At 35.9% G+C, this 27,555-nt stretch overlaps 1 protein-coding gene across 5 annotated transcripts; it reads left to right on the forward strand.

Annotated features, from left to right (window-relative positions):
* The first annotated feature begins 35 nt into the window (after positions 1-35).
* LOC138699691 (transmembrane protein 209) lies at positions 36-26,737 on the forward strand. 5 transcript variants are annotated; one of them, XM_069825761.1, is made up of 12 exons: positions 36-329; positions 6,502-6,642; positions 9,073-9,248; positions 9,329-9,469; positions 13,345-13,569; positions 14,882-15,007; positions 17,901-18,040; positions 19,694-19,922; positions 20,004-20,101; positions 23,185-23,394; positions 23,478-23,624; positions 26,319-26,737. In XM_069825761.1, exons 2-11 carry the CDS (start codon positions 6,503-6,505, stop codon positions 23,604-23,606), a joined length of 1,614 nt encoding a protein of 537 aa, XP_069681862.1. In that variant the 5' UTR covers positions 36-329; position 6,502; the 3' UTR covers positions 23,607-23,624; positions 26,319-26,737. The 5 variants fall into 5 exon arrangements, 4 of the variants coding, with proteins under 4 accessions (XP_069681862.1, XP_069681864.1, XP_069681863.1 ...); XM_069825763.1 differs by lacking the exon at positions 36-329 and adding an exon at positions 594-614; XM_069825762.1 differs by lacking the exon at positions 36-329 and adding an exon at positions 615-632.
* The last annotated feature ends 818 nt before the right edge of the window (positions 26,738-27,555 follow it).

Raw genomic sequence — 27,555 nt, forward strand, 5'->3', positions numbered from 1 at the left:
AGTCAGTTCAAAACAATTTCAATAGACAATAGAGCGCGCGCATAGGCGTTTAGTAGGAAATGTAGGAATGGTGAAAGGCGGGAATGGGAGAGCGGTTGGAATAGTTTTAATTTTTTAATTTTATAGAACTTTGCTTTCTGGTTATATTCATAATATTTTATAAAGTCATAGAACATTCCCTTTAGTTTTGTTGGAGTTTATTTGTGGTTAATTATTTTTTTCACGTATTTGATGTTTCATAACCTGCAAAGTTTGGATTTTGTCCGTTTTACTGAAGTAGTACAGAACTCTTCATAACATATTAATCCAATTATAATTTAGGATTCAAGGTTTGTTATTTAATACAACTTTTAAGTCTCTAGATTACTATAGTGGTGGGGTGGGGTTAGGTTAGGTTTCTATCACTGTTAGACGAGTGGGCGGAAAAAGCCCGAGCTCGCGACCTTCACCCTTTCAGCATTTATTCGTTGTTTGAATTGAGTCTTCGATCTCGCTATGCAGCATACACGGGACTGACGTCTGATTTGTGTTGTGCTGTTATATGATGAAATGAAACTGAGAAATGATGCATACAGTAGGCTATTATCTAGATTGAATTAGACGATTTTCGTAAGGTCGAGTATCAATGACAGGTTAGGTTTGGTGTTCCTTGAAAATGTTTTTGTACGCAGTGCAACATAATGGGTTACGTGATGATTTCATGTGAAAATTTCAGGAAATCATCGGTCGGGCATATAATAAACCGAGGTAGCCCATTTACTGGCGGGTTTATAGCTTTCGCAGTGATCACATCGTGTCTAAGTAGGTGTAGATTTTTTCCTCCCGTGTGTAGTGCATAGTGGAATCGAAGATTCACCGGCGAAACGAGCGTTGAGCGACTTCCGCTGTTACTTTGAAAATGTTTCCGTCATACAGTAGTCCCAAAGTGGGAAACCAGGAAACCTTTCATGTGTTATAAGTTGTCAGTTCGTGTGTTGACTTGATTAAAACAAGTCACTGTTTCCTAAATTCGCCCATTTGTTCGAATAAGAAGAAATAATTTTTAATGAGCGACAGAAACTGCTGTGGGTAATTATTTACTTCAGCTGACGGCGAGTTTTCTTGAGGAAATTTATTTAGAAATCCTCTACGTGGTATTTTTCCAGATACACATTTCTTTTGCTAGTGATAAATACATGGTTTTAGTTTGCAACCACAAAATATACTTTCAGCATAAAAATAATTTCATATCTGTGTATTCTAATGCATTGTTGTAGCTCCTTTCCCCTCTGCCCTACTTGTTACAAAATAAAGTGAACACTCAAGAGGTTCAGGACGCACTACTAACCATTTCCCTAGTAATTCGTCCTGGACCTCTCACACGTTACGTTTAGGGTAACTATCTTAATTCCTTTTAGTGAAAGTGGGATTTCAATCACTTTCTTTAGGAAAAAGTGGGACACCATGTTTTTTTTTCTAAAATTCTAAATAGGCCTATTTGATCTAAATTTAATCATAAGACAGATATATATATATATATATATATATATATATATATATATATATATATACCAAAATGAAACCCAAATAACATTAAAAGAAGGAACAGTTGTTAATAATTTCAAACTATACTTACAAGAATAGTATTATAGCAATGAAAAGAAATTAAATGCACTTTCAAATTTATTATTAGCTCAAGTCAGAAATTAGTCTTCTAAAGGGGTTTATTTACTTTCTTTACTCCAATTATACTTAGCAGAAAGTACTATTGCATTCAGCAACTCAGGTTTTGCAAGCAAATATGAATAGAAATCATTGCACTTATATTTGCTGAAGTTGAAACAAGTTAGCAAAATACACTTTATACTCCTTACAGTTAACCTGTTTCTCTCATCTGTCCATTGTGATGACAGTAAACTGAAAACTCTTCAGCATTTGTGTTATGTGCTGGAATTGAAAAGAAATGTTGAGCTGTGTTAAGTAATTCAGTGAACTGTTCATCATATTGCCAAGAATAATTATTGAAGAAGCTACACCATTTTTCATGTTCCATAAACTCATTCAGAGTTCACTGTCACATTCAAATTTTTTTTTTTTTTTGTTAATTATTTCATCAAACAATATACTTGAGCATCACTTTCGACAGAAAACTTAGTTGGAAAAAACATATAACAAACATCTCAGAAAAGGTTGAAAAGAAACTGCAAATCCTGAAAAGGTTAGCTGGTGCTAAATGGGGCTGCTCAAGGAGAGTCCTTAATACAACATACAAAATTTATATTAAACCAAACCTCTTGTACTGTTCTGAAGCATTAATAACAACAGCAAATGCTAACATCAATAAACTTGAACAACTACAAAATCAGGCTCTTCGTCTAATCACTGGAGCAGTTAAGTCCACACCTGTTGATGCCATGCTTGCCTTAACACGGATCCCATCAATAACAACAAAAATAGAAGAACAAGCACTGCTCCAACATGAGAAAATGTTACGACTGCCAAACTCTAAATGGACAGAAAAGAACCTCCCTTCTTCATTCCTTAAAACTCATAGTAGTTTCCTAGAAAAGGTAACATATAGATTAAATCCAAATTGAACATTCCTAACACCAGAGAAAATTTACTTATCAGAGAAAATCCATTGGAATTATTGCAACCTACCTTCAGTTTGGAATTAACAGAGGAAATAAGTAAATCAGACACACCAAAAGAAATACAAAAACTTCTAACACTGGAAACGATCAATACTAGATACCCTACAGAAGAATGGCTACACATATATACTGATGTATCAACCACAGAAAACCTTACTGGAGCTGGAGTTACATGTACACATTTTTCCTTTTATCATTCTGTTGGCAGAGACACAACAAATTATGATGGTGAAATAGAGGCTATACACATTGCTCTCCGACAATTATTAAATCTTCCCTTAAATAAATATAACAAGACAGTAATTCTTTCAGATTCTAAAGCTGCAATTCAGGGAATATGTTCAAATACTACAAAGAAGTCGACAAAAATAAGAGAATGCTACAAAATGCTAACACAACTCCAAAAAGTTAATAAGATTGTCCATCTCCAATGGATTCCAGCACACTGTGGAGTCATGGGGAATGAAACCGCAGACACACTTGCAAAGAAAGGCACAACAATAAAACAAAAGTCTAAATTTAATTTCTCATATTCCTCAATAAAATGCTTGATCACTACAAAATTTTCTCATTCATACCTACAAGAAACAGAATCAAATGGTAAAGACAAAAAATGGATTACACTACTTTCCAACCCAGATATAATCCCCCAGAGACCAAGGAAAACAGCAGTTGCAGCCTTCAGACTATTGACAAATCATGACTGTCTAGCAAGTCATCTCTACAGAACAGGTATCTCAGCTTCACCGATATGTGTCCTGTGTAACGATCCAGCAGAAATGAATGAAGACCACTTGAAGACCTGTGAAGCATTAAGATCAGAAGAAACTACAGTTCAACAGTATTGGAAAGCACGACTGCTAATGGCTTCATTGCCAAATGCAAGGCACTAGACAACAACAACAACAATACACTGTCATTCACAATAATGTATTTTTTTTCTCTTAGCCATATAAGAGTATTTTCAACTACTGACCATCCAACTTAAAAATTGCCATCATTAATAGATAAAATCGATAGCATAGAGAAATATTTTCCATGTCGACAGTATGCAAGTATAATAGGTAAAATTTATCGGCTCACTTGTAAAAAGTTTATAACTTGCAGACTTATGCCAAAAATCTGGACAAAAACCTAGGTATTAAAAAAATGTTGGGACAGGTTTTTGAAGGCTCACAAACGGGACAGTCCAAATTAATCGGGATGTATGGTTACCCTAGTTATGTTTGTAATTGGTAACAAGTGAGGTGAGGGCTACAACAGTGCATTAGACTATACATATAAGTATTAAACGATTTTGGATCTATATTCGACTGTAGGCTTTAATGGCTGGCATCAATAGAAGAAAAGTTTTTTGGGCTGTCAGGCTGTGGTCTGTTGGTTTTGTGACCAAAGGTTCCATTCACTGCTGCGGTGAATGGAACATTTGGTCACACAACCAACGGACCACGGCCTGATAGCCTGAAAAACGTTTCTCCTATCGATTTTGGATCTACAGGAGAATATGATACAGAACTTTACGTTTTTGGTAGATTGAGAGTTTTTGCAAGACCGAGAATCAGTGATAGGTTGGGTTAGATTTGTTGAGTCTTTTGGTATGCCTTGTATATATAATTTTTATATTACGTCATCGTCGCCATCTTTCTTTGTCAGTGAGATGTAACATGGCTGTATCGTATTCTTCAGTAATCCCACGATTTTTATGTTGAAAGTATTTGTGGCTGCAAACTAAAACCAGGTGTTTATCACTATATACATCTCACAGAAGTCAGCGAAGCGAAAGAAAATCATGCCTTCTTTGATGTAGTTTTCTGTAGAGTTGCCCAGTCCTCGAACTCCTATCACTCTGCTGTCTCCTCATCTAACCCACTCTAACCTTGTCACAGTCCTTGGTCTCACGTCACTTAGCCATCCCTCATCTAACTCTTTGCCAGAGTTCTTGGTCGTTTATCATTCAGCTATTCCCTCATTTAACCCACTCTAATCTTGTCAAATGCCTTCAATGAGTTATTCCCACGTCTAATTTAAACTTAACCTGTAACACGCTATATTTACTGCAATATACGCTGCCATACAGTAAAACATAGTGCAACACGATCTCTACAATCAGACATTACCACTAATAAATATGTGTCAAATGCGGTAAATCCACAAACACCAACATCAGTCACCCTCCTCTCAACTATACTGCACACTGAAGTCTATCCAAAATTGGCTTTGCGAGGGCTGGATCCAGACAGATACACTCAGGTACACTGTGGCCCATTTTGCACCCTATATATGCTATAACTGTCTATGGCCTTACTGGCATTCATGAATCTGATGCAGACACGTGGGCCATCCTGTCTCAACCTCTAAGAGAACCTGGTCCCATTTCGTGGAGTAGTAGTCTGATAAGTCCCAGGGACCCAGAGTCCCATTGTTGGCTAACAGGCGATACCTAAGATTAGAGAGGCTACCTTAAAGTCGTAATCACGGTAAATTTAAAGTCATTACGTCATTGATATATGTTATTACATTGTAAGATGGCGGTATTGTAATCCATACATCAATAGGTAGAGTCGTGTGATACTTTGCATTTGACATTTGAAAGTTTGATGACTCAGAGTTGGGCATGGCATGCAATTGACCTTGGTTCAGTTCAGCTCACAATTTCAGGAGTGTGAAGAGTGTTTTACTCTTTTCAGGTTTTTGTAATTTGTAAACTTTGCAAGTGATGTGAGGATCTATTTATGTTGTTTGTGGAAAGAGGACAGCTACTATGTAAAATACCTTTTCTGATTGTTGGGTGTTTTCTATTCAACAGAGTATTGCATTGATTAACTTATATGCAGGTGCATGATTTAGTGGTATGTAAGAAGTCACGTGTTCTGTAGTTGATTTAAATATTATTGTTTGTGATTTTAAATTTGTGGCTGAGTCATTTTTCTTCATTTATTGTGTATCGTTTTAACATTATTTGTGTTGTGTTAAATGGATGGTTATGATTTTGTTGCTGACGTTTCGAATGTTTTTGTACCCTATACTGTGGTCATACTGGATTAATTTGTTGTAGTCGCCATTTTTGTAAGAAATTCTATGAAAACCACAAGATTTTTTTTTTCTGTGTGGTGTATGGTTTTTTTGATTATGTTTGGTAACCTATATGAAATTTGGAAGTTGTGCTGGTGCAGTGAATAGTTGGAAGTTTAGGGGACATAATCCCCCTAAAATTTGGTAAATTTGTATATTTTATATCGTGTGGATTTCATAAAATTTTTTTACGAAAATGGCGACAATATGTAATCCAATATGGGTACCATATTGGTTGCAAATATATTCGCTACGTAATCTATGACATCATGGCCCTTCCATTCTATCTTTAAAATTACCGTGAACATTAACTAGATAAAATGAAAATTATTGTTTTCAGCTCAGTTTTAGTGGTTTGCACGTATTTTCCAAGCAAAGTCAAGGAGTTCTGAATAAATTTCTTGGAGAAAATGGAAAATGCAATGTCAGCTAAAGTAAATAATTTAATTCTTTTACTACACTGTTTATGAATGTACTGCTTAGTAGTTTTCCAAGACAAAGTGAGTGTTGCCTCGTCGAGAAAATACTCTGTAGGCTCTAAAGTAAATAGGCTAAGTATTTTTTTATGAGCGTACCACCTCATTCCAATAAAAAGTGACTCTTACCTCACTTAACCAACTAAGTTTTCTGAGTTACCTGGAGATAGAAAACTAAAGCAACTTTGTGTTGAGAGATAATATTAAAAGTTGATAATTTTAATGAAGTTTTTCGAGTATTAAATTATTATTTTTTAAATCTATGTTCATGATACATTTCTGTAACTACCATGACATGAATCTTTCAAATCTAATTTCAGAATGAACTATCGGGGTGGACGTGTGCAAACCCCTGTGCTGGACCGCACATTACAGGTAACCCAAGAAACTCATAAGACTAGACACAGTCTGATGTGGGGCTGCGTGAATGCCATCTTGCTGGCTGTTGTGCTGTATGATGTGTAAGTGAAATTTTGTAACAGATTATTGTGCTTTTCCCTGCTTTCAGAAAGTGCTTAAATCATCCCAAAATTTATCTCAGACCATGCTGTCATGAACGTAGCAGAAAACAATTTAATATTGCAGAAGTAACTTACACAATATGCCTGTTTTAAAGTGATACTGTATTTATTTTATTACTATAGCAAGAAAGAAGCAACTTTGCCAGTTCCATAACATATTTTTTGAACCCCCATCTGCTTCCCGAATCCCTCAACCAATGGGAATTGGATATGTCACTCACCTTTGTTGGTGCAACAACAATGTGGAAATGATGTTCCCACATAGATATATTCCCAAACTTTCCTTATGCCTGTCTGTTCACCTGCTTGCCCACTAGCTAATTGTCTGCCATCGGGGTGAGAAGAGGGGATGCTGTTTAGTTGCAACTTTACACTTTGGCTCTGTACATTCCATATGGTTTAAGTTGCATCTTTCTGTGTGATCACAGTAATTACCTCCTAGCTTTGTACAATGTCGACATTGGAAGTCCAACAAGGAAAGTACTGCAGTGAAGTCCCTTTTAATTGGCTGGTTAGTGCATTCACTGTTACTAATGTTACTGAAACATTACTTTTAGGCTCAGTTTCACTGTTAGAAAAGGAAAGTCTACCAGTACTAGTTCTGTGAGGAGAGGTTGTGCTGGATTTCACAAATCGATTTTGAAGCAAAAATATGCTTTACAAATAGTCATGTAACAGCAGTCAGGATTATTGTTTTGGAACCGCTAATTTTTGACTTGATATTTGAGCACTTTCATTATGTTCTGTCACTCTTAAATAGTAGTCATTGTTCACTATTGTGCATTTAAGAAGAGACTCACAGTGGATAATTCTGTTAATAGTATGTGGTTTACAGAATTTACATTGTGTCATATACTTGCAGTCCTCTCCATCAGAGGCGTCTTTTTAAAGCATGTGCAAAAGTACGTGAACAAGGAGACCAGACAATATTTTCTAAAGTGCAGGAAGCAGAATTGAAGGAAAGAATTATAAAAGTTTTCAGATGTGTATTTGGCCTTAGTTCGAGATACATCGGATGTACGGGATTTGCTTTTGCAGAAGAGAACACCATAAAACATAATTTCTCTGAGAGCAATAAAATGGCTGGAGATTTTCGTAAATGTTATTTATCCCATCGTGTGGGTCTTGTTAGAAGAAAATTGTCCTCCCAATCCCAGTATTCTTTACAAAGATGAATATCTGCCATCCCTACCTCTCAGAGCAATGTCTCATTCACCTACTGTCCCAAATCATAATAACTGCTGTAGGGCTAAGTATTTTATGATGTAGCATATATATTTTGGTAAGACTGATATGTTCCTTAAATATATATAAATACTTGTTATGAAAAAACTAATTGATTTAAAATACTTTGTTAATTAATATTTATGCATATTTGACCATTTCTATGTGATGGAGCTTATTTTAGTAATTTAATGGTCATATTCGGCATTTCATTTATGGTAAATGCCTATAGGTGTTACGTGATTTTTTTATGTATTTGTGAAATATGGATATATAATTTCTTTATGATGAATGTTAATAACTGTTTTGCTCTCTTTTTCTAGAGTTAATTTATGGTATCCTTTTCACACCACTTCGACCTGCCAAGGTGGCAAAGTGGTTAAGTTGCACTCACATACTTGAGCCCTATTTTTTAGAATTATATGGAAGCTTGTGAAACAAACCATAACTGAACATAAAATACAGACGTCAGCCTTTTGTTTCATGCCATATTTTTTCCAGAAAGACACGTTATATTATATGTTGCAGCCATTTTACTGAAAAATTAACTGATTCACCCACCTTTATCTTATCCGAATTTGCTTATTAACTACATGGCTCAATACATTAGAGGTGCTCTCAAAATGTGATGAGAAAACTGACTTCTCCCTCTTATAGAAGACAATAATATGCCTACATCACAGCATTCTATTATTGACTCTTGCTGTGAGCAGGAGGTTTACAACAGAGTGTATTCCTTGACACATGCAGGATGTTGCTTCCTTTCTTCCCAGTGTTCTCTCTCGCCCACATATAGAATCACTTGACACAGTGCTTTGCTGTGCTGGGGGATATAGTTGAGCTTGCTTTGCTAATATCAGTAACGTGCATTTGTTTCATCAAGGCAATAATTTTTCTCGATAGACTGTCTGCAGTACTAACCTTTATGCTATGAGTGCTATAATTGAATGAACTGCAGTTAATGCATAGGCAAGAAACCTAATTTTTTGGAAAATTGGTTGACTAACTAGAATTTAGTATTTTTAAATATTTTTCGAGCTACATAATTTGCTATAGGATGCATTGAATTGTTGTGCTTCCAGATCGTAATCTCCCCTTTTGAACATCCTCAGCATTACTAATAGTTAGGAAATGCGGTTGTTGCAGGATCTACACGTGTCCCATGTACACAGCAACTATGATCTATGTCGAGTGGGTGATAGCCCTGGTGTTGGCACTCAACATGGCGTACCATTTTGGCCTGTACTTGCGCAGATCATTCTACCTAGAACCAGTGATCCTGACACCAAACCAGAAGAAGCTGATGGGAATCTCTGATTCTGGTATATTATCCGTCATGTTAACTGAGTCCGTGGAACATAGTAATGGCCTTGCATCTGATGAACGTGCTCTTTCTTTGCAGATCCACACTTCAAAGTCGCTTCTTCTCCTGCAAGTATGTCCAAGACTAGTGCCTCAATCCACTCAGAACTGTTTTCCTCAACTCCTATGAATCTGTCTGCCACCAGCTGGAGATCATCTCTCATGTCGTCTCCTAATGACAGTGAGTTACATATTCTTTCATTCGTAGTGTTTACCATTCCTTCCAGTACATTCTTCAGTAGATAATTTCTTCTCAGCCAGTTACCTAACCAATTCCTTTTCCTCTTCCTGATCAGTTTCAGCATCATTCTTTCTTCACCCACTCTTTCCAACACAGCTTCATTTCTTATTCTATCTGTCCACTTCACATGTTCCATTCTTCTCCATATCCACATTTCAAATGATTCTATTCACTTCTTTCCACTTTATTGTAATGTCCATCTTTCTGCCCTATACAGTGCAACACTCCACACAAAGTACTTCACTAGTGTCTTCCTTAGTTCTTTTTCGAGTTATATAGTATATAGACACACACACACACGAGTATATACTGTAAGCCATTAGGAATATTGTGTTTATTTTAGATTTTAGATTACCATAAATTTTCAGAATAAAAAATAGAAAACTGCTTTGATTGATATCCTTAAGACAAAGTGGTTATTTTTAATTAATGATAGATAAATGTTTCGGAATATTATGTTTCATTTTTGGTTCTCTACTACTCGAGAAGACTAAAGATATTTACCTTTGCAGAACTTCGTGTTTTAGAGCAATTGAAATCATAAGAATATTTCAGTCCATCAGTATGACCAATAAACTTCTAATAATAGTATAATAATTGTACCACAATTGTAATAGTGGTGGTGATATCCAATGCACTGCATGTGACGAAGCCATCAGCAGTCGAGCCTTCCAATATTTAGACACAATGTCACTTCTGATGAGAGAGCAGGGTAGGAATGAAAATGTTCTCCATCCATAATATTGTGACAGTCGGGAGTCGATCGCGTCCCACAGAGGTCGGGGGCGCACGAGAAAACGCGGTGAAGAAGGTTGCGGCCTCTCGGGTCTGGAGGGGACAGACGTAAGAGAGGGCGCTGACGTGACGAAGGGTGAGGGGAAAGTAAGCAGCTGGTGACCGAGGGGAGAAATCCAGAGAAGTCTGGATAGGCGTCATGGAAATTTCTAGCATCGTACTCTCCAGAAACTATGGTTTAGTTATAAATACAACACGCGAGTGAACTTGAGCAGTTCTTGTAGTCATTGGACAGCAAGCCAGCCAGCCTTGTGTAGCAGTGAAGCCAGCTTCGAGACCGGAGTTCGACTTGAGTTGTGTCCATAACTGTGGGAGCCGGAAGTCCTGAGTTTGATTGCAGTGGACCGCAGTTGGGGGACCTGAGTTCGAAGTACAGCGGGTTGTCTCCGAAGGTCTGGGGTTCAAGATACTGTGAACTCGAGTGACTGAGCTAGAAGAACTAGCCAAGGCAAACGAACTGTGAACTGAGAACTGACAGTTCTGATTTGTAAATAGTGCTTTGTGAACATAAGTTAAAATTAGCAATACATTGTTGTTCTCAATAATTCAAGTAAATTGTCATTGTCATCTGAGGTGTGCAATAACGAATACTGTGTTACTGTGTGGAATGGAAATCCCATTGTTGACGGGAGTAGAATTAAATTGTAGAAAGTGATTATTATTGTTGCTTTGAATAAAAGTTACATTCTTGTTCTGTAATAAACTTACAATATCTTCAGAATCACACAGAGTGCATGTTGGAGAACATGTGATTTTTAGCTTGTGGAAATGGTGAACAAGACAGTCAAGGGCTACTTCTGATCTTCTGGGATCATTAGTGATCCATTCCAGACTTCCAACTTCTGTTTGCTGCAGCTTTTTTATCTTTTCATTTAAGATTCTGGTCTTGTTTTGAATGTAATTTTTAATTATGGGATATGAGATATTCTTCTTTATAGTCTGTAGGATATCGGATTCTTTCTTGGTGAGTTGGTCTGCTGTTTCGTTCCCTACTATCCTGCAATGTGATGGAATCCATTGTAGAGCTAAATTCTTGCCGAAATTCTAAATGAGTCTGCAGCATTCTCTTGTATTTGTGGTGTTTGACTTTATAATTGTATGTATGGTTGCTTTAGAGTCCGTAAGAATGACAGTTTTATTGAACTTATTAGTTCTGATCATTAGATTTTGGAGGGAGTATTTGATAGCTTGTATCTCACCATCGAAATTAAAATAAAGAATCTCATACAAAAAAGAAATGAAGACACAACATCCAAGGGAAAAAATGGGAAAATCTTGCAAATAAGGTAACCAGATGCCCAAAGATAGAAACTGTCGTTCTTTTTAGACTGCATATAGGCAAAACACTTCCAAAAAATACCCATGTACACACCCATCCACTGCATCTTGTGTAATAACAACAATACCATCATGGATAAAGACCATCAAGCCCAACCGTCAAGAAGATAGATACTAAAATGAGCTCACAGCTGGCAGCATACTACTGTAATGCACAAAGGAAAAGATAGAATATTCCATTTCAATAGATATATATACACACACATTAATCATTCTCATTTGATTCATTTTGCTTTTTATATATTAGCAACCATTTGCTGTGAAATTATGTATTTATACAAATTTTGAGTAATTTGTAACTGTTAAATGGACAGAATTATGCAACAACAAACCAACCAGCAACATTACTTTTTAGAGATATTGAAGTTCTATTTAGTTGAATTTAATTGTAGATTCATAGTATCAGTTTTGTTCAAATCCAACCAACTCTGAACCTGAAATAAAATAATTTCAATGTTAAACAGAGTACTTCTTACCATTATAATAAAATAAATGTAAATTTTGCAATAACAAACTGAGTCGAATAATATTTTATTCTTGGGTTCTCAGCCATGTGAGTTGGATAGTTGCTTCCAAGCTTTCGATGACTGGCTCTGCCATCTTCTTCAGGGATTGAAGTGCCATGAGACCATGTCTAGTCAGTAGGGCTTTCCGCTTATATATATACTGGCTAGACATGATCCCATAGCACTTCAATCCCTGAAGATGTCAGAGCCAGTTATTGAAAGCTTGGAAGCAACTATCCAACTCATATGGCTGAGAACCCGAGAAGAATTATTCCATATCCAGTGCCAGGAAAACCTCAAGTCCTACAACAAACTAAGTGTTGGTGTGATGTCACAGGTTACAAAATTGAGAAAAAGCAAGTGCGAAAGAACTAGAACTCAATGTTGAGAGTGAAAAATAAGAGACCATGTCCAGATGTTTTTTTGAAGATATTTTCAACTATTCGTCTGCAGATTACACCAGAATCTCATTTTTACAAAATTGCTGGGTGGTCTGTTGCATAACTCTCTTCAATTATAGGCACTACTTTTTAATACCAAGTTATTTCACATAGCTCTACTTAGATACTGTATAATCTCTTTTTTGTTATAATTGAAAGTCAATAATAAATGAACAGTGTAACTGAATTCATATTTCATCATCATGACTATCTCAATCCTTACGTCATAATGCAAGTATGACAAATAATTAGTGATATTAGCGACACAAAAACTTTGTTCCTGGACTGTGTCATTTTCAAAAAGCCAACTAAAGACTTTGGTATGTAGGCCAAATGGAACAGTTTTTTTTTTTTTTTTTACAACAGCTTTAGTTACCTCTGAAGCACTCTGCCATAACTTCATTCTCATGTCATTCCGCTGTTGCTGATTGACCACAGTATTAATTTAATGTAATAGTAAATTTGAATTATGTTATATTTTATTTTATTTATTTATTTCATCAATTTTTGTTCATGTCATGGCCATCACTCTCAATACAAATATAACAAAAACTAATACATTATTATGTTATATGTTGAGCACTTAACATACAGTGGAAGTATCTCGTATTTTCTGCTGAATAGCTGCAGCATAAGTCTCCATGTAATTCTTATTCCGCCATCATATCATCAGTAACAAATTAGTTATATAGTTAAAAATTCTAGTTAAAGAGGAAATTGTAAATCTGCTTTGCAGGTATGACGAGTGGCAACTACACCATGTCATCACCATCTTGGATCTACTACCAGGGTTCCCCAAGCGGAGGTCTTTCCATGTCCCACAACAGGTGCCAACAGACGTCCCCAAGCTCGCCCATGACTCAGATGTCCAACATCTCGTCAGTGGACTTCATAGAGAGTGAGCATTCACTCAGCCAGTACCTCCGCGACTTTGAGAACTTTGAGAAGACAGCTGCAGTTGGTAACTTTCGCTTTGCTCATTTGCAGCTTTTCTTCGTCTTTAATCACTGTAAAATAATATTATAGGTATAACTCGACTGAGGTGAGTGGAGACGTGGGTGTAATGTGAACTATCGTGTTAACGCTATAAGATAGGGTACATTGATGTATGGCTAGTTGGCTGTTTACTTCTGCTCCGTACAGAACCTGGATTGACTATAGTAACCAACCACCATGTCTCTGGACATTACACTCTTGTTAGGTTTGGCAGGTAGAAGAGGGTGAAAGACAAATTTCTAGTATTTTAAAACTAGGACATTTTAGCAGTGAGAGAAAACCTTGATAGAAAATCACTATAAAAGGTTGTCATTTTCTTCAAATTTTATTTGAAAAAGATCCATATTTTAGAAAGAGATATGTGTACTCTAGAAAGAGATGGATGAATTTATATGAAATTGACAATGATTTAGAAAAGATAGGGAGAAATAGAAATATAGACCAAAGACTTTATAAATTCTAGTGAATTCAGATCTTATTGCAGATATTAGTTTATACCTAGAGAAATGATACTTTTTGACTTAATTACTACATGATTATACCTCCTCATTTTGTCTTAGAGTTGTGTAGGATAAAGTGTATATTATGTGAAAGTTTGAAATTATATGTGGACAGTTATTTAAACACCTTCAGTCCCTTAGTGTGCAGGCAGAGCGTTACCTCGGAAATGTTTCTTGAATTTATATCCCAAATGAGAAGTTACACTCAAAAGTATATTTTTTCTGACTTACTTGTTTGTGAAAGAATACTGAAATCTACCTTTAGTATTTTTTTGTTGTCATAGGTAACAAATTAGTTTGTGCTTTTAAAAAATTGGGACTTTTATGATGAGTGCTGTTTATTGACTTTTTATAAGTACTGAGCTCAGAGAACCTAAGTTTATCTTAAGAAATTCTAAGGACTTCAGTTACAGACAGTCCAAATGCCACCAAGTTATGGGATCACTGATGAGAAGGAAAAAGAAATTCATTCATATATTCTGTCCATTATCTTGAACTGAATGGAGCCAGGTGACTGCATTGTGGAAGATGCTCATTGAGTCCTGAGTGTTTGAAAGCATTAAACCAGTCAAACTCTGTATTGAGTGTCTGTTTCATTTCTGTAGATGGAAAGCACAGCCGACAAAATCAACAAGTTTTTAGGTGTTTTGGAGAAGAAGAAGAATAATGCCGAAAACTTTTATACCCAGACAAGAGTAAATTTTGGTGAAGTTAGGAGTTAATAATGTACATGCATCACATGGTTTATACTTTATTCAGAAGCTGAATCTGTCCTAGGTCAAAGTGTGGAACAGCCCTCAAACTTGCTGAGTTCCTTCTGGAGTCATCCAGCCACTCGAACTGCTGCTGAAGTGCCCCCTATGCTGCGTCGCTGTTCTTATCAGCTAGCTTCACCCACTACAGGTGTGATATTAAAGAGCTCATAAGTTGTTCACTAAGTCTTATATCATCCCATAATAAGCATGCAACATGAGATTTAAACAGAAAAAACTGTCCAACTTTCCAGAAATTATTCTGATTTTATTTTAAAAAGGAAACAATATTGGTTGCCAAGGCTATTTGAAAGCACCTGTACAAACTAAATAGATTCTCTGAAGAGAATGAGAATTCATTGTTTTATTGGAGTTTTGCGATGAGTGTCCAGATATATTATTTTTGGGCAATATTAACTGCACTACGTATACCATGTTTACACGCGTAATAGATGCACTTTTTTTTTATAACTAAAAACTAGAGTGTGTCCTTTATGCGAGAAAAAAGATTTTATTGGGGGGGGGGGGGGGGGAACACACACATTATAGGTGCGCTAGCTCGAATGCTGAAATAATGGATAAAATATGTAACGATATATGGGCCGTGACTAATTTATATATCATTTGTGTCGCACTTAAGATGATCGATAGTTAGCAACAGTTGTATAAACAGATGATATGTAACTTGTAACAATGAATACATGAACAATAAGAGAAGACACTTTATTGTTAAGATGATCGATAGTTAGCAACAGTTGTATAAACAGATGATATGTAACTTGTAACAATGAATACATCAACAATAAGACAAGACACTTTATTGTTAAGATGATCGATAGTTAGCAACAGTTGTATAAACAGATGATATGTAACTTGTAACAATGAATACATCAACAATAAGACAAGACACTTTATTGTTATTATTAACACTAGCCTTACCTCATTCATTGTCAGATGCAGCTATCATTTGTCAGAGATTCACATTCCTCAATGCGTCTGTTACGCGGGATTTATTATTATTTTAACGCGAAAAATTGGGGTGCATCCATTACGCGAATAAATATAGTAGCCTATTTAGCGAAAAAAAAAAAAAAAGCATTAAGTCAACAATCACACACGAACAGAATTGCTCTCCTTACTATAAACCAATATATGCACCACTTCACTTTGAAAACTGAACTACAATACAAGGGTAAGAAATGAGAATGTACCGTACAAGAGAAGAGAGAAAGAGATATTGTTCTTGTCCCCTACAGTTCCTACAATCCCTTGGCAATAATTCGTCATTGGTTCAAAGTAAGACATACATAGACAGAAAAGGAAACCATTCTAGCTTCTTTGTCATCTTTACCCAGGCATTTGTCACCCTCTCCACTCTTCCCTCTAAAATATCTACACTTAAGGGGCACACAATTCAGTGAAAGATGCTACTAGCCTCCTTGACTTAATATGCATCTGCTTTTTTTTTATCTTATGCCAATAGTGCTTCCCCCGAAAGACCACTTTAACTAAATACACTGCATGTGATCTTCCATTATCTAGAGATTACGTGCTTGCTTCTGGACAGGCTCAAACATGGTTGAAGACAATGGAGTTTAAATAAAAATTGTATGTGAGGATTCCATTGAGTGAGGAAATAAAGCTGTTGACTCTATGCTATATATTTACAGCATATTATAGATCTGATTGTTTACAAAGAAGGTTGACTAAAGAAAAAATTCTATGACTAGACCTGGCATTAATCTGTTCTTAACATTATTTGGCAATAGATAGCACCACGATAAAAATTGTAAATGTTTCTGTTGTCCTTGGTTGGAAAAAATAAAACATATTTATTAAAAATATCAAGTGTAATGATATCTGTGAAAGTCTGCTGTCTGTCTGTAAAACAAACGGGCTCAGGTTCAAATCCTGGTTGAGACAAGTTATCAGACCTCCCCCCCCCCCCCCCCCCAACGAATTGAAGCAGAATTGCTGGGTAACTTTTTGTGTTGCATCTTTGCTCATTTCGCCATTCTTAATTTCAGCTTAATTTATCCTCATTTAGTAGTTTCAGATCAACATAGGATGCATCAGGATATAGCACTGTTGACTTGCATATAGATGGCATTGTTCTGAGTAGGCTGCAGAATTCTCAGCAGGGTGAAGGGCCTTTATTGCAGACTCTGTTCGAACTGAGTGTTGTGTAGCTAAATTCGTAGATGACCCCACTTACAGGAATGTGGTCCTACGACTTAAACAGTTATACCTATGAGAGAAGTAGTAAGCACAATAAGCCTCAGGTGGAGTAACAGTCAGCGCATCTGGCCGCGAAACCAGGTGGCCCGGGTTCGAATCCCGGTCGGGGCAAGTTACCTGGTTGAAGTTTTTTCCGGGTTTTTCCCTCAACCCAATACGAACAAATGCTGGGTAACTTTCGGTGCTGGACCCCGAACTCATTTCACCGGCATTATCACCTTCATTTCATTCAGACACTAAATAACCTAGATGTTGATACAGCGTCGTAAAATAACCCAATAAAAAAAACAATAAGCCTCAAGCTACAGTTCAAGTCTTCAGGTCCCTCCTCACTAAAAGAGAGAGATATCTACGAACATAATAAATGTAAGTATGCAAATTGAAAATGTGTATAAATTTAGGTGAGAAGATTCAGTGATTGTGTAAAGTGCTCAGAACTGCACACAGTTACCCTACCAATTTATGCGGTCTTGGAGAGTTATGAAAATCTTTTCTCAATGGAGCACATAGTGCAACTAAGATAATATTGAGGAATTTCAAACCTCGTATGTCCCAATTTTGGAAGACGAATATAGCATTTGCGAACATTTGGCAACAAAATTTTTAATTGTGTTGTTGTTTTACTGTTATAAATTTTCTCTTTGAGATAATGAAACAAAGAATGAATTCTGGAATGTTGGACATATTTCTAAAAATAATATGATTTACATACAATTACTTTGCGTTATAATGCTTTTGTTGCATAACTACATAACTTAGATGAAGTATTGGATAATTCAGTTGAACTGATCCTCTTCTGTATTCAGTGCCCACAACTGGAAGTCCAGGAATCCAGGCTGATGATACAGGGTCACTATCATCCTCTTTGTACCAGAGTCAGGATGTCTGGCGACGAGTCCGGGTGAATCCTACAGTTCTCACACAGTGGAACGCGAATTTGCGAATGGTATTACATACCATTGTATGCAGATAAATATAGTATTGGCTTATAGGATATTCAGTGCCTACAATTCTTTCCTGAAAATTAAATGTTATGCATGAGAATGTTAGATGAGAGGTCTAGAATGAAATGTTTAAAATTGAAAAATAAATAAATAAATAAATTGCATCAACAACTCACAACCTCCTCCTTTTTCTTCTTCTTCTTTGTATCAATGTGTTTCTTGAGGAAAAAAATTACGCGAGTAAATACGTTAGTCTTCAGATGTTATTAAATGTCATTTCAGTTACACATTTTTCTCACTTATGCAGGTTCCCCCCCCCCCCCAGATCCCCATAAAAGTGTATAAATGGAGTTTTACTGTACCGTCACTTCATTTGTTTCTAATATTTGCCTCATAAGTCAGAACAGGTCGTATTATTGTCTTATATTTCCAGGTTCCATTCTTAAACATATGTTGCACCACATTGTATGAGTTAAGTTTTATTTACTTAATATTTTACTTCGCTTTCTACCTCACAATTGCTCTTTTATTTCAATTCTTAGACATTTGTACATGACCACTTATTCTGTTACTTCACTTTGTATTTCTAACTTACTCCATGCTATCAAAAATTTTATTTTTCTTGTTCTGTTTCTTATTGTGTTTCTGGCATTTAAAAGACTATATATATATATATATATATATAATAATAATAATCTTGAAAGGTTACCTTCATTGTCGGGATTATGATTAAAACTGCTTCATCAACATAACAAATAGCATTTATTTATTTTTTTTTCCTTTCTGTGTATTATTTTGTGTCACTTATACTATACCTTTCATCTCATTCATAACCAAATTGAATAATGAGTAAACTTGTTGACCCATTGTTGTGTTGAAATTTTTTTAAGATAAAACACCATTACATCTAATTCAGTTGAATTTTTCGGAGTGGTATGTTCTTAATTAAAACAATTAGTCCATTTGGGACATTATTTCTTTCTAAGATGTTTAAAACAGTTTGTAATTCAAGTTCATCAAATATTTTGTCGAAATCAACAAAACTAAAGTTTGGAGTTGCATTGTATTTAAAACATTTGTCTAGTCATGAATATTGTGTCTATACATGAGTGTCTTCTCTGGAACCCTTGCTCTTTATCATAGCTAGATAATTTCGTTCATTTTCCTGAAACTTGATGGAAAGGAACAAACTATGACATTAGAATATATGAAATGCTTAAAATATCACTATCATAATGAAACGATATGTTTGGTTTTCAACAGTCAGTTGTTATGCAGACGAATGCGAAAAATTATAATACATTGTCACCTCAGAAACTATGAACCAGGTTCTTAAAACATAACTAAGACACAGTAAAACGCTGTAACAAGCTGTCATATTAGAATGTAAAATACCACATTGCTACTTGATCGGTACACAAGCAGAATGGTTATTTGCTTGGCATGCAATAATATTTATATTTTGCATGTTATATCACAAACTTTGTTTTTCTATGTAGATATCAGTAAAAAATGTTGCTTTGAGAGATACTTATATTCTGTGAAGTTAAAGTGTTGGAAACCTAGTGATGTTGTAATAGGAAAATGGTATATGATCGGATGTAAATAAAGTGTATATTACTTGGAGTAGAAAATAGCATTGTCTGCTGTGGCAGTGGATCTCCCAGACAATCTTGGACCGCCTGGTGAAGGAGATTGAGGCAGTGGATGAGGCCTTGCAGCGGCACGGCCTGGCAGATGTGCGAGTGGGCTCAGTTGGTCTGGAGCGCCTCAAGAAAACTGCACAAATCTTGCAAGTGGCTCAAAACATCCCCACACTGATGAGCCTCGTCCCCTTCCTGGACCTCACGTCCAACCAGGAGTACCTTGTCACAAGGATCAAAGGTATCCCAGTCTTACCATGTGTCAGTTACCCCATGATTATTATCTCGATAAAAATAAATATGGTTTCGCATTGTGTTGCAGAGCTGGCTAAAGGTGGCTGCATGAGTGAGTATCGATGGAATGGTGGTGGCAGCATGCATAACAAGGACTGGGAGGAACATCTGCCTACAGATGCAGCTGTAAGTGCAAATTTCAGTACCGTAAAACTTCTATGTAACACTCTTAAAAGGACCGGATGATAAGTGCATTATAAGGTGAAAAATGTTGTAAGAGAAAAATGAAATTTTCTTAAACACAAACTTTCAAAATGTAACATTGATCTGTATTTTATTACCAAATGTATACACCATAGGTGGTTTTACATGAAGACAATTACTGTAGGCTATTAAAGTGTTCCTTTAACGATACCATCGCCTTTTCTGTCTTCGAACTTACAGCGTCATTCTCAATAGATTTTTTCATCATAACCATTAAGAGTTCATCCTAGACTCACATCTTTCAAGGGATTTTATGAACTGATCTTCCAGTGCATAGTTTATCTCCCTCTTATTCTCAGTTGTTTTGGTCTTATATTGATAAAATTTCTTTAGGTACCTTTTCAGTTTCTTTCTATATGTTTATGTTATTATCATTGGTAATCATCAGTTTTGCCAAGTATGCGATGATAGCAAACTCCTTTCTGATGCCGTTGTTTCTAACATAGTCAATCATACAGTATTTAGCATTAAAAGAAACTCATTTCTCCAACATCTTTACATAATAATTTTGTTAGTGCAACTCTGTAATGTGTAAAGCAGTCTAGGTTCTGCCATCTTGTTTTCTTATACAGTATAGTGTTCTCGTATTGTGTCACATATAATTTAAAAGTTACAGTAGAACCCCGATTATCCGTCACCCTATTAACCGATCGGCGGATTATCCGACTAGCTTCCTCACGCTTTTTCTTTTTGCTGCAGAAAAAAAAACTATGCGAAGTTCTGTAGGCCTACCTTACGTTGTTAGTACTAGGCCTATACATATTTTTTTCTAGAGAGGGTTATTACAATCCTTTGTCACTAGCATTACACAATATGTAGTAGGAATACTTCTGCCATTGTCGGCAACGTAAATAGTTGCTTCTGGGAGGGAATGTTTTCCCAACTTGTAAAATAGTCACGACCTGCTTTCAGAGAAATGTCTCCAAGAACTTCCACACATTTGCAAACCCATGCACCATTCAGTATTATCCTTCTGTTCAAGTGACCATACTTTATTATTTGTCTGCATGAATGTCAAAAGAAAACTTGTGCTAATTATCGAAAGAATGTGCAAATAGTTGAGCGGCTTTGGAAAAGAGAAACTGTGGTACATTTCGCATCAGAATACGAGATTGTCGTTACAACTGTGGGCGATTTAATAAAAACAATGATAAAGTGCTACATAATAATGTACGACATTTTGTTTGTTATTTATTACGAGCATAATATTGCACAGTGTAGTGTCTAGTACGAAGACATCAGTGCATGGAGCACGACAGGAACTTTAAATTACCTATGAAACTGTATTGATGAACTTAATTGATGAAAATCATTCCTGGTACGGATTATCCGACTTTTTCGATTAACCATTCAGTTCACTCCCTTCATTACCGCGGATAATAGAGGTTCTACTGTACTTAGATTGTTGAAATTGTTTTTATGTTGTATCCTAGATATAAAAGGAACTGGTTTGTTCAACTGATGAAGAGTGATGAAAATCCAAATAGAACTTCGACAGGAAAAATCTTAAAATCAATTATAATAATGATTTGCAGCTTGTGCAAGAATATCATCATGCCATATCAGAGGAACAACACATACAACATTCAAATTAGTTGAGTCAGTTGACGGAAAACTAAAAATCATTCTGATATGTGAGCCTGCTAACCTTTCTATTATTAAATATTAAAATACACTTCAAATTAAATTTATTTATTAATAAATTATTGTTAAGTAATTTATATTTCTTATAAGTCCCCCCCTTCATTCATTCTTCTCCATGAGAAATACACTGCAATTAACTCGCATGCAGTTAGGGAGTTGTCATTTTCTTTAGTAAAGATAGGCATAAGAAGTGTGAAATTATAGCATTTGTGTGTGCGTGCGTGCGCGCGCTTTTTACAATGTTTAGTTAAATAATTATAGTTTCAATTATGTTGCTAAAAAAAGACAAAAAACCATGAAAAAAAAAGCAATAGTAGTAAATTGCACAGTTATATATTGATAACACATTTTGCTTTAACATTATAACACAGACTGAACATTCCTATTTAAATTCAGTGGCAATCGACATTTATTTTTTTTTTTTTTACCAATGCCACCAGGTTGTCTTTTCGACATTTATGGTCTTCTCTCCTGGCATTGGCTTAGTTGTAACCCACTTCTGAGGCTGGGACACCTGGAAGGCAAAGTTACATTACCCCGATGATTATGATTATGTGGTGCCAGGAGAGGTCTTAAATGTAAACTTAACCTAAATTCCAGACCATGGATGAACACAGGAATAATCCCCTTTAAGGAAAAATTCCTGTGCTCTAACGGGGAATCGAATCCGGAATCTCATGAACTATAGTCAGAAGGTCTGACCACTAGACCATGAGGCTGGTTGGAATTGGCAGTTACTGTAAAATAAAAATCAACAATTGAAATACTACAACCAGCTTGTGCCTCCCTTCACCCTTACCCGTAATGATATTCCTGTCGATGTCATAGAGTATCAGAGTTAAACACTCTGGTCCACGTGTTCTGTAGGATGATTATGATTATGTGGTGCCAGGAGAGATCAATATTGTGTATGTGTGGTTCATGGTATGTCAGACTCCACAAAAGTGAAGTTCCTGGTTGTATCTTGAAGGACGAAATGAAATCTGAAAAATTTATTCAAATTTAAATTATAAAAGGATTATCCATTCTTCATAGTCACTCTTATTTTGTTGAAAATACAATTTATTGTGGTAATATCCATTTATGGCATTAATTCGGAATAATGAAACTGCAGTTATGATGAAATGTAAAGGAAACTGAAAAGAGGAGCAGAAAGCATGCTTCTTATTTTTATTGCAATTGAGATATTTTCATGTCTTTAGGCATAAGTATTAGAGCCCATCATAGGTTAATAATATAGGTACATGTACATTTATTGCAGCTAGATAAACAGACCTGGAGATGTTTTCACTTACATTACCTCGAAATTCTTCATTATTGTAAAAATGTTAAGTGTCATTGTATTTGTGATTGTGTTGTAGATTGTGATGCACCTCTTTGCAACATATTTGGACTCTCAGCTTCCACCACTGCCTCAGAACCCAGATGGCCGCCCTTTCACATCACAGCACTTTGCCAAGACCCCTGACAAGCCTCCACAAGGGAAGAACACACTTGCAATCTACCAGGTGCAGATCAACCCCCCACACTATGTCCTGCTGGAAGGTGAAGATACTTTGGAAGTCGCGAAGGTACAGAAGATTTCAGTTTGTATAAAGTGTGTAGTAACTGGCTTGTTCAGCTTGTGTAACCTTTGATATTATGTCCATTGCAGGGCCGCAACAACTTGTTCCACACGCTGTTGCTGTTCCTCCATCAAGTGAAGACAAAGGAGCATGGCATGCTGGGGAGAGTAAACCTGGGACCATCAGGTGTCAACCTGCTATGGGTCATACAGACATGACACGTGACAATTAGCAGTGTGAGTGGCTTCTTCCCCTTCCATTTCCACGCATCTATTGAATACATAGTTGAATCAGTTTTTTGGACTAGCATCTATGTGTTCACAGACAACAAACAGTTAGTCTGTGCACTTATTGTATGAATATCTCAAGTGAAGTGCATTAGTAACATTATTCTACTCCATCAGTGTCAGCATACGCCAGTAAGTATGGTGAAGATGTCATGGGCCTTAGTATAGAGTTTAAGTGATAGAAACGTTTCCCATAAGATAGGGATAATCTTAGATTATGATGTGTGTACAGGTTGCTCAAGAACTGTGAGAACAGAATACGAGAGTCATGGTGTTCGACATGTGCATTTTCGGTAATGGAAAACATGCATGGATTTTATTTGCTATTTGGGTAGCTACTCACAGTGAGAAATATGACATTCTCATAATATGAAGCTTCATGAAACGAGTACCTTTGATTGAGGTCAGGGCTGTCAGAAGAAGAACAATATTGTTTGTATACATCTGGTCTGATTAGTGTAATATGTTATAGTCGCGACGGTGTTATTTCCAGCGTGACTCCGCCTCTTCGCTTATGTCTTAGGAAGTGAAGGCTCTATAAAGACTAGGTAGTAGTATCGTTCGCCATTTTTGTTCTTTCGTTCCCGAGCTACCATACGAGGAATCTATTTGCCACACCGTTAAACATTATCATGTCGTTGCTCCTATGATAATAAATCAAACGCACTGTAATTCAGCAAATAATTGAGCGGCAAATAACGTCTTCGTGTGCTTTCTGCGAACACCAACGAAAGAGCCAAAATGGCGGGCGATTATATTAAGTATTTATCGAGCCTTAAGAAATGAATAACGTCTTCATAAACGAATCACAAGATGCACACGTTTAAATGTAGCCGACCTGCAACGCGATTGGCTGCCGGAAATTAGAGCGACGGGACTATACTAGTATACAGTGGAGGGGGAAAGGAACTGGCCACCCTAACCCATTATTTCCTGGCTTAGTTGCCTCATGAGTGATGCCTTATTGGTGTCGTTTACGAGAAAAGTTAGTGTGACTTAACCGTTTCAAGGCTAATTTTTTTTCCTGTGAGGTACAAAGTTGTTTCTTGCGTTGTTACGACAATGTATTTTTTTATAGTCTTCTAATAACCAAAAGACAACATTCATATTTTTTTAGATCCAGTTTTGAAAATTTCGCTTTGGGACACATGTTGATTTATTCTTTATTTGGTTACATGTGATATTTAGCAAAACAGAAAGTGGCTTTTGACACATTTTACAAATTGTCTTTGTTCTAGTTTCCTTCTTTTTGGTTGCACACAAAGCGCACCTCCTCCTTGTGGAACCTTCTTCTGGTAAATAACTCCTACATTTTCCGTAACCGTCACTCTCTTAGATGGTCGTCCACTTGTACTTTTTCGTCTTATTTTAGCCAATTTTCTACCTTTTGCAACCAACTGCTCTGCAAGGTTGACTGAAAAGAGCTTCAATGGTTCTTTTGTATGATGGATTTCTTTGTGTACAATCCAAGCTATAAAATAAAATATAAAATTTAATCTTGGTTGACTCACAGTCAGAAATCCAAACAATAGCTTCAAATAAACATCCTAACTCAAAATTAATATTAGACACCAGAAAACAAGTAGGCCTATGGCAATTATTCAATGTAGGAAAACAAATAAGTTCTCAGTAAGTTCCATCACATATAGGAATTGAAGGAAATGAGGAGGAGATCTCTTGGCAAAAAGAGGAACCAAAATTATTCAAAACGGAACACTTCTGAATATTGAGTTTACTAAAAAACATACAAGATGCAAAACAAAAGAAAAATTCTTCAAAGAAACATTTTTGCACTCAAAAACCAAGGTCTGGAGTAACATACAAACTACATAGCAAGAGAACAAAAACAAACCAAGAAGATAGTCTACAGCTATTTTTCGTCTGAACACCAGTCTTGATTGTCCTGCGGCCCACTTGCACAAAATATGTAGACATTTATAATTCCAGTATCTGATGCCATATGCACTCAAGAGGAAACACTTGTGAACAGGGATCACCTTTATGCAGGAAACTTATCCATTTGCAGCCTCGAGGAAATTTGGGAAGCCAAAAGACTGTTGGCCCAGAATCCGTCAATCTGCCATTAGAAAACAAATATATCTATGGTAGATTATCTGATTTTTCTTCTTGATTCCTTCATCAACTATCACTTTTGTTTTTTTGGTACAGAATGTATATTGTGATGTCACACACGTTTCCAGATACCCCATGGAAGAAAAACTAATTTACACTACTATTTTCAGTACTTAGATACGGTATTTTAGTTGAAATGAAGCAATTTTAAAATCTGTTTAAGCGCCATAGAATCTTCTTAAAAATAAGAAAAATATATAGTGCACATTCCCTATTATACCAATGTTATAATGTATTGTTTGTTGTTTTCCAATGATATCAATCTTATGTGATTTTATATCACTTACCTTCTATAATCTCAATCTCAAACTATCATATTGTTTCCATCTCTTGTTAAACTTTCACATGTTGGAATGTCATACTTGTTCATAGTTGTGGGTGTGTATTCGTTTTCCCTCCTCCCTCTCCAGAAGTGCATTGTAATTGAATTCAGATTTTTGTATTACTGTTGTCCTACATATTGTGTCTGAAATTATAAGTGAATTGTATTTTGGTGTTGCTTGCTGTTAGAGTGCTGTAACGGGAACAAACTTTTTGGTCTTCCTAGAGTATGAGAGGTGACTACAGCATTCTACAGTTCCTGTACCCTTTGATATCCCACCGTGAACTATCTTATACATAAGATGAGATACATTGTGATAAAATCAATTAGACCGAATTATCTGTTTGAAGATATTTCTCCGGTGACTTTGTGCTACAATATTGCTGAATTTTTTTTATATATTTCGGACTATGTATATGTTTGAAAGCTCATATAAATGTCATTCCTTTTTATGCTTGAAGAGTCTTTCAGTTTTAATGATTGTGTTCATTTTTTAAGGAAAACAGTTTTAGTATATAAAATAAACAATTGATTTTTCAACGTGTAAACAATTTTATTTCCATACTTAAATGTATTAATTTTTTTAATAAAGTATGTTTATGTCATAGTTTTAAGTTGTGTTGTGCTGTTTTTTTCCCAATGCGACATTTGTTATACAAAACTTCATGCAACCATTTGGGAGAGTATATATCAGATGCTTAATTTTTTTGAACTGCTATGAGTACCAGTCTCTTTGGGCCCTTAACTCTTAATAAAAAATCTAATTACTGTTAAATACGTTGAAACACATGTATGTATGTATATATATATTTATTTATTTATTAACACAACAATTGGGTATACACCCGGTGGCAGTGATATATAATATAGAATAATATTACAATAATTACCTACTACTTAAAATGGCTTTTAAGAAACCCAGAGGTTTATTGCCTCCCTCACATAAGCTTGTCATCAGTCCCTATCATGTGCAAGATTAATCAGCCTATCATATCCCAGCTCCCTCAAATCCATTTTAATATTATTCTTCTATCTACGTTTCGACCTCCCCAAAGATCTTTTTTCCCCTCCCACCTCCCAACTAAAAGTATATACATTTGTGGATTTGCCCAAACGTGCTACATGACCTGCCCATCTCAAACGTCTGATGCAAGGGATCGTCCCACCCTGGAGAATCTGGTGATCCTTGCTGAAAAGATTTTAATAAAAATATTGAATTTTCACCCTGCATTCTGAGGTAAAAATTTTTATCGGAAAAAAAATATATATATATTTCCCATTGTGCAACTCAAACCAAGAAATGGATTCGGAACACCCCAAAATCTGTGATTCAGTGGCTGGCCATTATAATATCTTTGAAAAATAATGGAGTGCAAGAGATCGAATGACTATTGTCAAAAGCCTGGCATTAGAAAACATATTGGG

Source organism: Periplaneta americana, chromosome 5 (genome assembly GCF_040183065.1).
Source record: "Periplaneta americana isolate PAMFEO1 chromosome 5, P.americana_PAMFEO1_priV1, whole genome shotgun sequence".
Taxonomy (NCBI): Eukaryota; Metazoa; Arthropoda; class Insecta; order Blattodea; family Blattidae; genus Periplaneta; species Periplaneta americana.

Bases quoted from the DNA above. Each gene is read 5' to 3' on its own strand.
- LOC138699691 (XM_069825760.1), top strand. From the start codon at position 1,046: ATGAGCGACAGAAACTGCTGTGG. The intron at 19,923-20,003 runs GTATCCCAGTCT...ATTGTGTTGCAG, and splicing joins CCTTGTCACAAGGATCAAAG to AGCTGGCTAAAGGTGGCTGC. The intron at 20,102-23,184 runs GTAAGTGCAAAT...ATTGTGTTGTAG, and splicing joins ATCTGCCTACAGATGCAGCT to ATTGTGATGCACCTCTTTGC.